Source organism: Gracilinanus agilis, chromosome 3 (genome assembly GCF_016433145.1).
Source record: "Gracilinanus agilis isolate LMUSP501 chromosome 3, AgileGrace, whole genome shotgun sequence".
NCBI classification, from domain to species: Eukaryota; Metazoa; Chordata; class Mammalia; order Didelphimorphia; family Didelphidae; genus Gracilinanus; species Gracilinanus agilis.
In genome coordinates this window covers 85,079,378-85,097,182 of record NC_058132.1, presented here as the reverse complement: position 1 = coordinate 85,097,182, position 17,805 = coordinate 85,079,378, and the positions used below count along the sequence as shown (strand labels likewise).

At 37.5% G+C, this 17,805-nt stretch overlaps 1 protein-coding gene across 1 annotated transcript in view; it reads right to left on the bottom strand.

Moving 5' to 3' along the window:
* Window positions 1–17,805, bottom strand: part of CSMD2 (CUB and Sushi multiple domains 2) — a 1,000,214-nt gene that overhangs the window by 66,691 nt on the left and 915,718 nt on the right. The window contains exons 46-49 of the mRNA XM_044668787.1: window positions 15,191–15,304; window positions 13,025–13,213; window positions 11,556–11,702; window positions 10,080–10,268 (exon numbers count right to left, since the gene is read on the bottom strand). Coding sequence (XP_044524722.1) covers window positions 10,080–10,268; window positions 11,556–11,702; window positions 13,025–13,213; window positions 15,191–15,304 — 639 coding nt within the window. The remainder of the gene's footprint in view (window positions 1–10,079; window positions 10,269–11,555; window positions 11,703–13,024; window positions 13,214–15,190; window positions 15,305–17,805) is intronic.

The following is a 17,805-nucleotide window of genomic DNA, read 5'->3' as shown; positions in this document are numbered from 1 at the left end:
AGACAACATTGAGAAATACTTGAGTAATCTCAAGATTCAGATGGAAGATTCCTCTCCCTCTAAACCTATCCAGCCCATACCTCAAGCTGATTACCTCCTAACTCATCTTGCTCAGTTTTTGGAAGCTCATGGCCTGACTCCACCATCTTCTACCTTTGCTGCACTTCTCCATCTGTCTCCCCTGCTCCCTCCTCTACTTTCCACCTACCCCCCCTTCCTCTCCCCACTTCCACCCCTGCCAGATCTCCCTTCACCCTGCCTCTTCCTCTTCTTCCTCTATCCCAGTCCTCTCTCCTCTACTTGACCCACTCCCTCCTCTGTCCCCATCCCTGTCCCAGCCCCTCCCTCCTCTACCCAACCACCTCCTCCCTTCCCTTTCACCCATGTCTACCTCCATTCCTCCCACCCTGCCTCCCCATCCCCAAACCAACCCCTTCCTCCTCTTAGCTTACCTACTCCTTCCCTTTCCCTTTCCTGCTCCATAGCAACCCAAACATCCAGCCAAGAGACAGAAAGCACAAATAATTTAGTTAAAGGCCTATTCCCCTTAAGAGAAGTACCCAATTATAATAAAGGGGGAGATTGAATCACCTTCAGGCACCAAATACCCTTGTCCCCCTCAAGATATTAAGAGATTCAAGCAAAATACTCCTTCTTTTGAAGATGAGCCTATTGCAGTTATTAAAAAGCTTGAAAGCATTTGTTGGACTTGTGATCCTGTATGGATAGACATAGAAATTTTGTTCCAAGCCTTTTTGACAGAAAGAGAGAAAAATAAAATTGTTTCTCTTGTTAATTAGGCTCAAGGAAGGAGAGCAATTCATTGGCCCCAGACTGACCCTAAATGGAATGTGAATAATGAAAAAGATTACTTAAAACTATGCCAGGCTAGAGAAGCATTACTAACAGCAATGAGAGCTTTTTTCTGATAGGCCTGCTACATGGATGAAGTTTAAGAGTCTAAAGCAAAAATCTGAGGAAAATCCTTCCCAGTTTATGGATAGACTTATTGAGCTGGGAGGTAGATATGTAGACTTAGATCTTTCCAGAAAAAGAGATGTCAGGTAAATAAGGAGGCAGTTTGTAAACAACTGTTGTAAATTGGTGAGAGACTATTTTAAGACTAACTGCTGAATTCGGCTAATATGAACCTTGATAAATTGAGGAGAGTAGTAGTTTATGTCTTTAATGGTCATGAAAAGAAAGATGAGGAGAACAATGACTTAGTGGAGGAATCAAGGAAAGAAATAAACATTTTAAAAGGAGGAAATTAGAAAAGAAAAAGAAAACCAAGGAGTGGCCATAGCTCCAAACTAAGAGGCCATAGTTCCTTTGCAGGAATCCACAAATAAATCATTAATGTGCTACTTCTGTGGAAAAAGGGATCATAATGATGATCTATAAAAAAGTAGAATCAGGCAAATAGAAATAATAACAATTTCAGAAATAATAACAATTACAGAAATAATAACCCAAATGAGGCAACTGATAACTCACACCAAAATACCCATAATGGGGCTTTTTCACTCTATACTCAGGGTGAAAATTCCCCTCAGTGTGGAGGGTGCAAGAGAAATAGCTAAGGATCTTTATGAAGTGGGGGAGAGGGGGAGAAAGGGTTCTGGAATCAGAGTGTGAAACCTTTGATTTCTTGGACCCTGATGTTTTAATGCCAGTTATCCCAGTTTATTCTCTGCCCTGCCCCATGACAATGAACTTCATGTAACCCTAAAAGTTGGAAACATGTATTATGATTGCCTCTTAGAAAATGGAGCATCCAGATTGGTATTGATGAGTAAACCTGATTCTGAATGTGATTCTATTGGCTTGCTAAATGTATTAGGGGTATCAGGGTCACCCATAAAGGTCCCAAAGCTTTGCCCTCAAATGGTATCTGTGAAACCCCTATCAAAAGAATATTCTTTCCTTCTAATGCCTGCCTAGCTCCCCTACAAATTTGTTAGGGAGATATCTTTTATGTAAGCTTATAATCACAATAACATGCTCTACAGATGGCTCTATGTCACTAGAATTGCCTGAGGAATCCTTAAATTTGCTCCCTGTTCTTTTTTCAGACAGTCAGGAGGTGAAAGAGCCTCCCACCTTTAAAATGCCAGTTGATATACCTAAGTCTCTCTGGGCCACATCTTCTTCTGATGTAGGCCTACTTAATTCAGCAGATCCTGTTCAAATTAAGACAAAAGGTGGCCCACCTCCTATTCCTCAGTATTCTCTATGAAAAGAGGCAATTGAGGGAATTACTCTAGTGATAGATTCATTATTTGAGTGAGGAATAATAATTCCATGCAAATCTGAATATAATACACCTATCCAACCTGTAAAAAAGCCCAAGTTAGGCCCAGATGGAAAAACTATCAATTTGTATAGGATTTAAGGACTGTAAATAATCATGTCATTAAGAGGCATCATGTGGTTCCTATCCCAGTCACAATTATCTCCTCTATTCCCAGCATAGTCACATATTTTACTGTGGTAGACCTGTGCTCAGCATTCTTCTCAATCCATATTCATGGAAATTCAAGGAATACATTTGCCTTTCCTTGGAAAGGTTCTCAGTGAACATGGTGTTGGTTACCACAAGGGTTCATGGAAAGTTCCACATTATTCTCACAGGTATTAAGACAGGATTTATAAAATTTTAGGTTTAAGGAGAGCTCTTTGATATAGTTTGTAGATGATTTGCTCTTAGCCTCACCAAATGCCACAGAATGCCTGGAAGATAGCAAACATTTCCTTTTAGAGCTACATAAATGAGGCCACAAGATCTCATAGGCAAAAGTTCAGTTGTATCTCCCCCAAAGTGAAATATTTAGGGTTCATTTTAACTGTTGGTGCCCACTCCATTTCCCCTAAGCACATTGAAGATATTCAGAAATTGAGCAGTGCCCCCTCCACTAAGAAACAGTTGAGGGCAATTTTATGAGTAACAGGATTTTGTAGGCAATGAACCTCTTGCTTTGGGGAAATCACCAAGCCTCTTATAGCTCTGACAAAAAATTCAGTCCCTGAACCGCTTAAATTAGAGGCAAAAACCTGTCAGCTCTTTCAAAATTATAACAGGCTATCCTGTTTGCCCCTGCTCTAGGCATTCCAGATTACAAAAAGCCATTTACTTTGTATGTACATGAACATAGAGGGGTAGCTTCAGGTGTTTTAACTCAACCTTTGGGACCCGAACAGCATCCAGTTGCTAGACCCAGTAGCTTCAGGAACATCACCATGTCTTAGAGGCTGCCACAGATTTGTTGGTAACTAAGTCTGCTGATTTAGTCTTGGGATGCCCATTAACCATAATGTGCCCAAAGCATTGTTGCTAAGACATAGAACACAGGCATTTTCTGATCAAAGGCTCACTAGATATGAGGTAACCTTGTTAGGTAACGAGAATTTCACCTTGAAATGCTATACAGTTCTTAACCTTCCAACCTTACGTCCTAATTTACAGGTTTCAGGAGAACCTTTTCACAGTTGTGAATCTTTAGTGTCCATGGCTGAAAAGCCTCAAGATGATCTCCTGGACACTCCTTTAAATAACCCAGACTTAGTCTTATTCACTGATGGTTCTTCTTTCACAAGGGATGGCATATACTACACTGGAGCTGCTGTAGTCACAGAATTTGCCACCGTGTACTCAGCTTCACTGCCCTCAAATATGTATTTCTCATAAAATCCATGATTTAAATTTTTTTGAAGAAAAATTTCAGGGAAAGAAGCTCACTAATTCCTTGAATCAAGAAAATTAACTGTTTGGAGAAAGATGACTGCAGAAACCTACATGGCATCAGAAGATCCAGAATGAGCTTTGGGGTACAATTCATTGAAAGAAAGGGGGTTGAACACATTTATTTTGAATGTATACTCTTATGCCATAGGCGGCTGCCCCCAATTGGCTTTTTGTCAATGCACCTAGCAAATACTGGTTTTGTTTTCTCACTCTTCTATTTCTTTCAAATCTCTAACTATTGTAGTTTTCTCTTAGAAGGTAAAATATTATATGCACCTATAGTTAGAAGATTTTAAGGGGTACAAGATGATTATGTCAAATGATCCACTAGGGAGACTAGTCTCCCAAAGGAACAAAGGGGGGATTGTGAAGATGGGAGTAACTCTCCCCTGTTCACTTTTAGATTTAATCACCAGAAGTATATATACCCCCACTTTATGCTTAAGTGGGTGGAGGTCCACAAACCATGTGCTAAAGTGAGTGACAACTCAGAAATGACTGACCGCCCCTATGCAGCCTTTTTTTTTAAACCCTTAACTTCTGTGTATTGGCTCCTAGGTGGAAGAGTGGTAAGGGTGGGTAATGGGGGTCAAGTGACTTGCCCAAGGTCACAAAGCTGGGAAGTGTCTGAGGCTGGATTTGAACCTAGGACCTCCCGTCTCTAGACCTGACTCAATCCACTGAGCTACCCAGCTGCCCCCCTGGGCAGTCTTAAGAAAATTTATAAACTACAATTGGGCCACATAAAGTGGAGGAAGGCACAGGAAGTGATGCAAAGAAGGGTCTTTAAAAGTAGTTGCAACTGTCTGTGAGAGGGAGTTTTTGTGAGAAAATTTTTGGAGGTGTTAGAGATCTTTTGAGGTTGTCAAAGTTGGTGGAGGATCATTTAGTGAATATGCTCTTGATTTTGGATTGGTGAGTGGAAAAAGCTGACCTTCTTTTCCTGACTGCAGGAGAGATTAATATCAGATAGGCCTCCCTTTTGGAGGCTGAGTGGGTAATACCTAATTACCTCTGGGCCCTCCAGCTGGGCTTATGGAGCCCTGCTGGAGCAACACCAGACACACGAATAGATATTTAGCTCATTAAGCTAGATTTCTCACTCTACCCTCTTTCTCATTTCTCTACCTTACTATTTCCCTCCATTTTGTAAAGAAAACTACTATAAAGTCATTTCAGCAACCACATTTCTCTTATATTTAGTCCAACCTTAATTTTTAACCCTTATAAATATAAGTGCTCAAGGTTCAGAACTGATAACTCTGAAGCATGCCTGTATAATTTCCAAAGACAAGAAGGCAACTATTTACACAGACTCTAGATATGTATTTGGAATACGTCATGCAGTGGGTATGCTATGGCTTCAAAGGAGATTTTTAACCTTAGCTGGAAAATGTATCACAAATGCAGAAATCATTAAAGAAGTTATTCTGCTCTCCAGTTCCCTGAAGCCCTAGGTATAGCATTGCTCTGCCCATACAGGTGGAACTAACCCTGTTCCTAGAGCAGTGAGTCCCAAAGTGGGCACTACCGCCCCCTGGTGGGTGCTGCAGCTATCCAGGGAGTGGTGATGGCCATACTTTATTATATTATATTATATTCTGAGATCAATAAATAGTTTCATGATTTCCAGGGAGCACTAAATAATATTTTTTTTTTGAAAAGGGGCAGTAGGCCAAAAAAGTTTGGGAACCACTGTAACCACCAGGCAGACACTGCAATGAAATGAGATGCCTTAGAAGTACCTAAATTAATTTTAACATTGACAACTAGTAATGACTTAAATTTATCCCTTTCTTATAATGAACAGGAAGTGGAAAAATGGAAGTAAAAATTTAAGGCAAAACAGATATATGGAGTATGGGTGTCATCTGAAGGAAAACCCCTACTTCATAGAAGTTTTTATAACCAAATATGCCTATTCATTCATAAAAATGGTCACTTTGGTACCCAGGATATTGTAGACTCTGTTAAAAGAGTATGGATAGCCCCTGGTATAACTACTTTATCCTTTAAAGTGTATGCAGCCTGCCACACCAGCCAACCATATAATCAGCACACCTTTTGGCAAAGCTTTTAGTGGGCATCCTCTTGCTTACACACCTAAAAATTGACTTTATCACTATGCCAAAGGCTGGACAGTATAAATTTTGTCTAATTGTAGTGGTTCAAATGACCATATGGCCAGAAGCATTTCCTACTGCCTGGGCCAAAGAGCTTTTGTTGCCAAGGTACACTTAAAAGAGATTATTCCTTGCTTTGGTCTGCCTGGATGTATTGATTCAGACAAGGGAATTCACTTTACTGATTTGGTTCTGTCTCAGATATATTCTTATTTGGGGATCGTTCCTAAATTCCATGTACTGTATCATCCTCAGAGCTCAGGCCAAGTTGAGAGAATGAATAGAGATCTTAAGATCATGATTGTCAAATTGTGCACTGAGACTCATTTAAAATGGTCTGAAATTCTCCCTCTAGCTCTATTTTTATCTTTGAAGCAGGCTCAAGGGAAATCTATATATCTCACCATTTGAGATGCGTTTTGGACATCACCCTATGAAGGCTAAGCCTTTTTCTCCTGCAGACACATCATTACTTTGGGGAGACACTTCTATTGCTACATATATCCAGGATTTACAGATCAAATTATGAGAACTCCATGAATCCAGGGCTGCTGTACAAGCAGGACCTATACACTTCTTGCTCCATGACCTACACCTTGGAGACAAGGTGTATATAAAGAACTTCCAGTGTACTAGGGAAACTCAGCCTGCCTGGGAAGGTCCATTTAAAGTCTTATTAACCACTCCAACAGCTATCAAAATTGGAGAAAATGAATCTTGGATTCACTGCTCACATGTAAAGAGTACCTTCTGTAGACACTGAGTGACCATATCCTGTCATGCTTATTTATTTTGGTGGTTGTTTGTTTAAAGATTTTATTTTGTTTTTAAGTTCACATATTGATCTAATCTGATATATTCTGTTAACAGTATGTCACATTAAGTTACTGTATTTTGGCTATTAGCTATATGCTCTGTTACACTGTTTTTAGTTGTACCATCTTATTATCTTTATTTGTACTGTCCTATTCTTGGACTAGAGATAATACCTTTGTAAAAGCCTATAGTCAAATTGGGCAAACCCTTTTCATGGCCAAGCCATAGGTCCTTATAGATTTTGGGGTTGTCACCAAATCCACTGAGGTCACATATTGCCTAAACAACCTTTTGTTCCTTTTTGCCTTTGTTAATTGTCACATAGATAATGATGAATGTACTCCATTAAATTGGTTACAATCTGTATCAATAACCTTTGAGGAGAATAAATGAGCTCTTATGGTTTTGGAGATTTTGGTACTTCTTAGAATGTTCATTAGCTGTTGTACTGTAATTTTTGTATAATTTTTGACACTTTGCTCTCCCTCACTCTATATATTCAATATATTCCCAAATCTTGCTACTTACTCTTCTACATCTGACCCCACCTTCCACTCACACCACTAAGGTCATCTTCACCTAATACCTAGCTTATTTTAATAGCTTCCTAACTGGTTTTCTGGCCTTACATCTCTTACCAATCCAGTTTATAGTGAAAGTAATCCTCATTTAGTATAGATCTAATCATGTGGCTCCTTTACTCCTATGCCTTACTATTGTTTCTAGAATAAAATATAGATACCTGTAGCTTTTAAAGTTCTACATGACTGTTAATCACAACCTATGTTTCCAGTCTCAGTCTCATCAGAAACTATTCCCCCTCCTATACCTTGTGATCAAGCCAAATTGTCCTCTGTCACTTTTATACTCCTGTAACAGTTAAAATTAAATTATGAGGCTGCTAGTAGCTTTAATAACTTTATTACATCAAAGTAGTAATGGTAAAGAGAAGGAAAAGTACTCTATTGAAGCTCACCTCCATACTCCAGCCAGAAGACCTCGAACAGGCATACTATAATTATATAACATATAATTATATGATACAATATATAATATAATTATATAATACATAAAGTCATACTATAATTTTAGGCTTATATATAGGTTTAACTTGTCATTTATATTATATAATGTCATGTATATTTCTTGTATCCTTGTCATCTAAGGATTATTTTTAGTCTTTGAACTCGTGCCAAGCACGATGCCTGATACACAGTGGGTACTTAATAAATAAAATGCTTGATAACTGATAGATATTGTGATCCAAAAAGGATTTCTTTGTCATAATACCTAAATTTGAGATGGACTGATTGGATCTGGATACAGATCCAGACATCAAATGAACTCGCTAAGTTAATGCTTTATCTCCTTCCCTCATTACTCTAAGGAATCACAAGCTCCCCATTCTCCAATTGGTTCACAATCAAATCCTGTGAAATCTCTAATTCATTTAATATGAAGAAACCAGACTGTAGCAAAAAGTTATAGAAAAGATTTTTAATGGAAAAATTCATGATTGTGAAAAGATAAGAATATAATGGATTTGAGGAAAAGAAAGAAAATATTGTGTAAAAGACCACATGTTGACAATTTTTCACACTATTTCATAAAATCATAGCTAAAGTAGGTGCTACAGAAAATTTCGGCACCCTGGTCATTGGGGAGTAGGGTGTATTCTTGGGGAAAGGGCTCACTACTTCACAAAAACTACTAGAAAACCGGAAATTAGTATGGCAGACCAATATCTCACATCATACACCAGGTTAAAGTGAAAATGGATACTCGATTTAGAAATAAAGAATGACATCATAAAAAAGTAGGGGAACATAGTAAATTTTCTGTCAGACTTATGACCAAACAAAACATAAAGAACATTATGAAAAATGAAACCAATAATTTTGATTACATTAAATTAAAAAGGATAAAACCAATGTAACCAAGATTAGAAGGGAAATAACAAAATAGAAAAGTATTTTATAACAAATATCTTCGCCAAAAGCCTCATTTTTCAAATATGTTGAGAATAGAGTAAAATTTATAAGGATACAAAGCATTCCCCAATTGAAAAATAGTCAAAGAATATGAATAGGCAATTTTGGAGGAAGAAATTAAAACTATCTATAGTCATATAAAAAAATGCTACAAATCACTACTGATTAGAGAAATGTGAATTAAAACAATTCTGAGATACCACCTCACACCAGATTGGCTAACATGACCAAAAAAAATGATAAATGTTAGAGGGGATGTGGGAAAATTGGGACACTAATATATATTGCTGGTGGAACTGTGAACTTATACAACAATTCTACAGTGGAACAAAGGTCACAAAATTATGTATACCCCCTGACCCAGTAATACTACTACTGGCTCTGTATCCTAAAGAAATCAGAGATAAGGGAAAAGGACCCATATGTACCAAAATATTTTAGCAGCTATTTTTGCAGTGGTAAAGAGTTGGAAACTAATGGGTTATCCATCATTTGGGGAATCAATGAACAAGTTGTGGTATGTGGTTGTTATGGAATACTACTGCTTGAGAAGAAACGATGAACAAGATGAGTTTGGAAAAACTTGGAAAGACTTATATGAACTGATACAAAGTGAAGAGAGCAGAACCAGAAGAACAATGTATATACAGTAGCAGAAATAGTATATGGTGATCAACAGTGAAGTAATCCTTTATCAGCAAAGTAAGCCATAATCAGCAAAGCAAGTCTCCAAGATAACTAACAAGGGATCTATGATGAAAATGCTATTCTCAACCAAAGAAGGAACTGTTGGAGTCTGAGAGCAGGTCAAAGCATGCTTCCACTATATTTCCTTCACAAGATTTCTATTGTATGTGTGATATGTCTATTATGCCATGAGCAATATGGAAATATGCATTACATGAAAGTCTGGGTATAACTTATATTACACTATTCAGCACCTTGGGGAAGGGAGGGGAGGGGAGGAAAGGAAGGGAGAAAATTGGCATTCTAAAATGTCAAAAAACAATTGTCAAAAATTGTTTTTACATGTGACTGAAAAAGTACAAGAATATTGGGAAAAAAGAGAAACACAGAGCCCTGACAAAGATTGTGTCAACACTTCTAGTCAGTGTCCAATAAATGAATTCTAGTTCATTTTTGTCAAGGTGAAGTATGAGTATTCTTTTTTGGAGTTATATAACATTTAGCACTGATATGTCTTCTCTCTGGTATGTGTATTAATTTTGTCTTCCCAACTAGATTGAAAGTTACTTCAGGTATCAACTATGTTTTCCATTTTTCTCTATTTCTCACAGTGCCTAGAACATATTTAAGAATATCCTGATATTTGGAAGTATTGAGGAAAAGTTATAAAAATAAACATGAAATAGGATACTGTTACCCTAAGTCATTTGTTCTTACCTTGGCAGAGTGGAATGGCCTCATTCCACATGTAGTATCCCTGTGGGTGCCAGGAGCATATTGCTTTGCTGTGTCCAACTAGGCGGTAGCCTACATTGCAACCAAAATGAATTAAACCCCCAGGATGGGTGCTAGGCTGTCCAAGAATAGAGCCATGGAGTGGAGGGCTTGGAACACTGCAATAGGGAGCTAAAGGAAGAGACGAAAATTGAAAAAAAGGGGCTTTTGAGGCACAGATAAAGCTTCAGAAGCCTCTTGGCATTACAGCAGAAAATAATGCTTTCTATGATTAGGTACAATCAAATAATAGGTCATTTTAGTTCAATAAACTTATGGGTCAGTTCAATCCAAGGAAGCTAGTCATGTTGACAAAGCCATAGTTAAACTCAGTAATAAATTAATTTGGTTCCCAAATAGCACAGGGCAAACAAAAATTTAAATAAGTTAGTTACAAAGTTGATTTTTGGTGAATTATTGATTCTTATTTGTAATGGGTTTAAAGAAGAAGGTAAGGAGAACTGGAATGTGTGAAATCCATACAAAATTAATAATCTCACTTGAATCAATAAATTTTGTTTCCTTCACATAAAAAATTTTCCCAGGTTTACTGATGAAGTAAACATATAAATCCCTGGTTAGGGATATAACCAAAGGGCAAAGTATCTCATTCTCTCCTTGGGCTTCTTCTTCCTTGCTGTCTTGGACCTTATTATTTTGATAAAGCCTAGGAGAGATGTAAGGATCATATTTGATGGGCTTGTCATGTGGAAGAGGAATGATGCTTGTTTTGCCTAGTGCCAGAGGGAACTTACAGAAGGCAGAACTATTGCTAATGAAGGAAAAAAAATTAGAGCTGTCCAAAAATGGAATGGGCAGCCTTTGTAGGTACTGAGTTCTCTAAATCTCAGGAGGTTTAGGGCAGAGTTTGGACATCTTAGCTGCATAGAGGATTCATGATTCAGGGAAGGGATACATTAAATAGTCTCCAAGATCTCTTCCATCTCTGAGATTGAATGATTTCTGTTGGCAACATCCACTGTTCACCCTAATTTTCAGATCCTGCCTGATGATAGCTTTCCTTCCTCGTTCGTAAATAAAAATAGCAAAATTTAGGAACAGGAGACTTGAGAAGTTAATTATATGGTAATAGCCAAATTAACCAATTATGTTGCTTTTTATTAATTAGGTTAACTAGGTTGATTTCTAAAAATTATCAATGGATCATTATAAACAAAAAAAGGATAGGAAAGGAGATGCCTGTGGTCAGGAGATGTGGAATATCAGGAAGTAGTATTTTAGTATTTGGTATCAGTGCTAAAGTCACATTTCACAAGGAAAAGAATAATGGGGTGAGGATAATCCAGTTATTGCAGAGGGACTCCCTTTCTATCCTACATATAGAATGAGAGAAAGGAGAGCTCTCGGGAAAAACCCAAAAGTTAATTTTTTGGTCTGGGCTCTTTACCCCATACTTACCAGCATAGCGAATCTTAAAGCCCTTCCGATTGTAGGCATGGTCAGAGGACCAACGCAGGTACACATTGTTTCCTGAGCTGGTGACAGTTAGGGGTGCTGAGTAATTCCCACTCAAGGCTATCAACAATGGACTTTGACCTGAGGGACCTAGGAGTAAGAGAGACATATGCATAGTTACAATGGAAAGAGGCAAAAAGAAGGTATCTTAGCTAAGGGGTAAAATGTCAGAAAAGAGCTGACTACTTTTTAGCCTGGTTCAATGAACTTTGCTAGATACTCTAGGCCTCCAGAATGTTCCATTGTTTTTAAGCTTCTCAGAAGCTAGTGAAAAGATCCCTTTGAGTTAGGGGGCCTTGTTTTTTGCTTCACATCAACTTGCTGATGGCTTTGAATCAGTCGCTGTTCTACTTTGGGCTTCAGAGTCTTTATCTTAATGCAAAAACTTGCTCTTCTTACCTTTCAGTCCATTGAAAGGATCAGTTAAAATCGACAATGGGAATGTATTTGGAAAAGTACAAAACTTAACATGGTTTATATAAATTGTGTTGTATAATCATTGTCACCATATATATATTTTCTAGCCCATATCATTGTTCAGTGTTGCCAGTCATCTTTGTGTCATTTATGTGTCTTTTCCTCAGCCTGTCAGCTCTCTGAGCATGAAAAAAAAGGTTTATATTTCCGGGGAAGATACTTAATATATTGTAGAATTATGAGCTACTGCATTTTTGATGGTAACAATGGATTGTTTCATAGATTGTCATAATTATAAAGACTGCCATCCTACTGGTGATGAACTTTTCCATACTTTGCCAATTGGGTCTCAGGTTAGAGATCAGTCTATCATTGAGACTGTAAAAGATCAATAGAGACATATAATGGGTTCATATCAGTTTCAATATATTCTAACCATGGTATATGTGTATTAACTGGCATAAGAGATATCATTCAAGGTAAAATAAGATGGAAAAGGAGACAAGATAGTCACAGAGTGAGAACTAGGAATAGTAGGAAAGTCCAAGCCTTGCAATGTACTGGTCCCTACAAAATATTAAAAGGAAGACATCTATAACACTGAATAGAAGCTTTCAAGAAGATGTAAGGGACAAAATGGACACATACAGGTCAGATGAGAAGGTATATCAAATGGGACACTGATTCACTTGGATCAGATACATGCCTTTAGTATAACAAACACCTCAAGGAAAAACTTACCTTCATAAGGCAATCAGAGAGACAGAGCCACCTCAAAGGATGATTCCTCAGCCCCCACCCTGTCCCTGGATATGTTCTGAACACTTCTCACTTGTCTAGCATATGGGAACATCTTGAGAGAATGAAATGATAATCTCTGCTATTCATACTGAATTGGAACAAGATAATGCTTGGAACCTGGACTCTCCCTCCAAGTTCTGAACGTATATCATCCCCCTTTGCCTCTAGCTCTTAAATATTTTATAGTCACTTACCATCAAAAATCTCAAACTCATCATATTGCTTCTCACTGAGAAAGTACTCCACTGTGAGGGAGATATTATAGCCAGGTTCTACTCTCACCACCCAGGAACAGGTCTGGAACTGAGGGTAGCTTCCTGGGTAGCTCTGACTAAGAATCACCCCAGTAGAGTCTGTTAAGAGTTCATCCATTGGGCAGTGCACTTGGAGAAAGAAAAAAACAGTTATTAATAACATATATGAATGAACTGTGAATCCTTTGTATAGTCCCAAGGAATTAAGACAAGGGTAAGAGTTGGAGGAAATGGGTATAAGAAGCTCCCAAAGAGCTTATTGCCTTCAAACAAGACCACAGTATTCACTTTAACATGTGTAATCCATTTCCCCAAACTCATTACATATCATACTATTTTCTCTGATCCTTGTTATCAAAGATCTTCACCAAGTATTTGCTTTAATATTCTTTTTCCACAAGTGGATCACATGGTTAGGCCTTTGCAGTCATTTGGCCAAGGACATGGTGAATCTTACTGCCTGACCTGTGATATTTGTTATCTACAGAAGTGAAGGAAATTCCCACACCAATAAAATCATTTATAGACAGAATTTTAGAATTGGAAAGGCTTTCAAGAGGGTATCTAGTCAAAGATATACATGAAAAAAGAATTCCCTCTAAATTATATCTGACAAATGGTCAACTAACCTTTACTTAAAATCCTTAAGTAAAGGGGAATGCACTTTCTCTGGGAGGCCATATTAAAGAAGTAGGAAGTACTAATGGTAAGTATTACTACCTGGCTCGGGGTTATGTTTATGAAATAGTTCTTGCATTATATATTTTCATTGATAGTCCTGGATTGTACTATAGATTATATAATAGTTGCTAATTTAGAAGTACCTTTTCTGTGCCTTTGGAATGCACTGCATAATTGCTGTTAGCAGATTTTCTTTCCTAATGACATCCTGGGAGAAGGCTTATGGGAAGGATCCTAGAAGATGCAAGTTAGCATAGGAAAGCCAGATGAGCATTAAAAATCGATCTCCCATAATCCATTAGTGGCATAAGCAGATAAATAAGAACAGGTAATTAAGGCCACTGGCCTTCTCCTACCTTCCCCATATAGAGCATCCATAGAACACAGAGTCTGCTCTCTTTGAGCCCTCACTCAGGATGTCATGACTGTATGTCTTGCACTTTGATCTACTATGGGCACTATCTCTAGGAGTATAATTAATCCTCTTCTTCAAGAGGAGGGACAAATAGCAAATACAGAGTAAAGGAAACCTTAGTTAAGTCATATAAGGTTGATTCACAATGAATTATGAGTAGTTAGGTCAGTTTGGAGACAACTGTCCCTGTATCAGGTGCCATTTTCAAGAGATATAATCCTTGACTCATTAGATCTATCTTTGTATAAATCATCTAGAATACATGGGAAAATCAGATAGAATCTAATGGATCTGAGAACTGGGAAAAGAAGAAGTGAACCCAGATAAAAGGGAATACAAAGTATATATGCCAACACAGTCATTTTTCTGGCACTCATTGTTCCTGCTGACAGGTAACATAATCAGTTTTCTTCTGCCAAGCTTAGTTTCAGAAGAAAATTACATTTAAGTTATGGCCAAAATTAGTCAGCATTCAGAAGTTGGGAACTAACGATCAACTGGCAGCATGTTTGGTGATTCTTGGGAGGGGAAGGTTGGGCTTCCTTGGACTACACTCCTTTAAATTTAGGTCAAGCTATGATCCTATCTGCCCACTCACCCATGTGGAATGGGAATTTAAACAAAGCAATTCATCAGTTAGGGTTTTCTGCCCCACCCCAATCGTTGGCCCTATGGAATCTAAAGAAAAGGCAAAATAATCAGTTTGTCTCCATAGGTTTTTACTTCATTGGTACTTGCATCAGAGAGATTCACTTGATGAAATGCATCTAACTCTTGCAAACAAGTAATTATGTAGGGAGAGTGGTGATTATGGAATAGCTAATGTTTAAAGGTTTATACTGAATAGGCAGGGTTTGGATTCTAAGGTCTATTGGAAAACTCTACATAAAAACTCTTCATTCAAGTTAAACTCTCAAGGATATCTCAACACCTCTGCCTGTAATTCTGAATGCATGTCATGGGGATTTCCCAATTAGAAATCTGGGGAATGGAATGGTTTTGGTAGCTACCTTCACAGGTTGGAGGTGGTCCTTCAAACTGAAGATAAGTCCCAAGTTTGCATGTCAAGATTTCACTTCCCACCAGGGAAAAACCAGGAAGGCACCTGTATCTCACAATGTCCCCTGAGAAAGAAAGAACAATGCTTCCCTAGAGACAAAGCTAGTGAATCTCCTCATTACAATTAATGTAACATAGAATCTCAGAACCGAAAGTGACCTAAATTTAACTAGTCCAAATTATACCTGAATAGGATATCCCATTACAATATTCCTGCCAAGTGGTCATCTGGTCTCTGCTTCAAGACCTCCAAAGGAGGGGGTATCCACTACCTCATATTAACCTATTTCACTTTAGGATAGTTGGAATTCTTAAGAACTCTTTCCTAATAGCAAATTAAAATCTGGTTCTGTGTACCTTTGTCCCATTGCCTCTAGTTCTGCCTTCAGAATCCATCAGAATGGGCATCGCTTCTTTTACTTTCAAGTACTTTAAATACTTTATTATATATATATTATATATATATATATTATATATATATATGTATATATATATATAAAACTCAAGTTCCTCAAGTCTTTTCTTCTCCAGGTTAAAAATATTATCATTTTTAACTAATCCTCATATAACCTGTTATCTAATCCTTTAATCTTCCTAATCATCATCATCTGGACACACTCCAGCTTACTAATGCCTTTCTTAAAAAAAAAAAAACACCCAAAGATGAACCCAGGGTATGACAAAAAGTAGAACAGAGAAGGGTTTTCCTCCCTTGTTTTGAACCTCTCCCCTTATTAATACCATCAGATGATATGAACTTTATGACTTCATGTAATTCTGCTATGATGCATATAGACCCTGTAATTCAATAAAACTCCAAGATTTTTAGAATAAATATTGTTTTGTTACAACTTCCCAAACTTATACAGTTGATACTGTTTTCAAGTATAATGACCTGACCTTTATCCCTAGCAAATTAATTCATTCAACTTGGTTCATCATTCTCTCCTGTCAGGGTAATTTTCTATTCTGATGATGTTATCCAATGTGTTATTTATTCCTTCTAGCTTTATGTCACTTAGATCAAGTATAAATTATTTTGTTTGGCATTTAAAACCTTCCCTATCTGGTTCTAACTTACTTTTCCAGACTTCTTGTACATTATTCCGTTAAAAGAACATTATAGTTCAACAGAACTGGCTTTGCTGGTCCTCCATTTTCTATCTCTGTGTTTTGGCACTGGTTGTCTCCTATGTGTGGATGCAAGTGGGATGGGAAGTGGGCCTCATGTCCTTTCTCAGAATCCTCAGTTTCTTTCAAGGCTCTTTCATTTGAAGCACTACGTTTTCACATGAACTCTTTTCTGATCCACCAAACTTGTACCTACCTCTATCTCAAAAGAAAAATCACTTTTACCTATTTTGTATATACCTATAGGTGTTTAAGTTGTCTTCCCTGGCTAGGCAGTAAGTTGCTTAAAAGGCCTTTTTTTTTGCTCATCTTTGAATCATTAGCACCTATCACATAATCAACACTTAATAAAGGCTTATTGACTTATCTAAAAGCCTGAAATACCTTATGTATTCCTTCATGCAAATAATTGATAAAAATGTTAGAAGAACATAGGGCAAAAGCCAGATTTGTGTAACTCTCCACTAGAGATTTACTTCTGAGCTAATGGTGATCTATTAGCAACTACTCTTTGGGTTCAGCTATTCAGCAATCCCAAATCTACTTTCCATCCTGTCCTAAAGGATAGTATAAGAGATTTGCCAGATGCCTTGGGAATATACTATATAAAGCAGGGATTGGCAAGTTACAGCCTGTGTCAATCCTATTTTTGTAGTCTGTAAGCTAAGAATGGTTTTTACATAAAGTTTTATTTTATTTAAACAGTTTTATTGTATTGAAATGTAAAAACCATACTTAGTTCTGCTGGCCCATTCAAAAACAGTTGGTGGGGTGGATTTGGCCCTCTACTATAGTTTTTCATCTTCTGATATATAGCATTTCCCTGACAAGGTAAAAAGAACATGAAATTAGTCCAGTATGACTTGCTGTCTGGAATAGCAAAGCAGCTTCCCAATTGGTGCTCTATGAGTCTCTCCCCACTTTATATAAGTGATTTTCCTAAAATGCAGGCCTGCCAATGCCATTTCATATCATTTCATTACTCAAAAACCTCCAGTGCCTCTTTATTCCCTCTTGTATCAAACATAAATTCATCTGCTAGTATTTAAAATCTTTAATAACAACACAAACATACCTTCCAGTCTTATTACACATTTTTCTTTGGCCTCTCTACTATTCTTCACACATGGAATTTGTCTCCTATCTCTGGATTTCCACTAATTGTCTCCCAAGCCTAGAATGTTAACACTGTTATCTTATTCTCCAGTTTTCTTGAAGGCTTAGTTTAAGGAACTACTTTTTCTACATGAAGTTTTTTTCCTAATTCCTCTAGTTATTACTACCTTTCCTGAAATTTGTATATACATCCATGTTTTCTACTGGGGCTAGACTATAAATTCCCATTCTTTATTCCCATTCCCCTCAATCCATCCCCCCTACCCCCATGTTCCACTCTAAAGCTACCCACCTTCCACTGTGTTCTCTGGAATGCCTG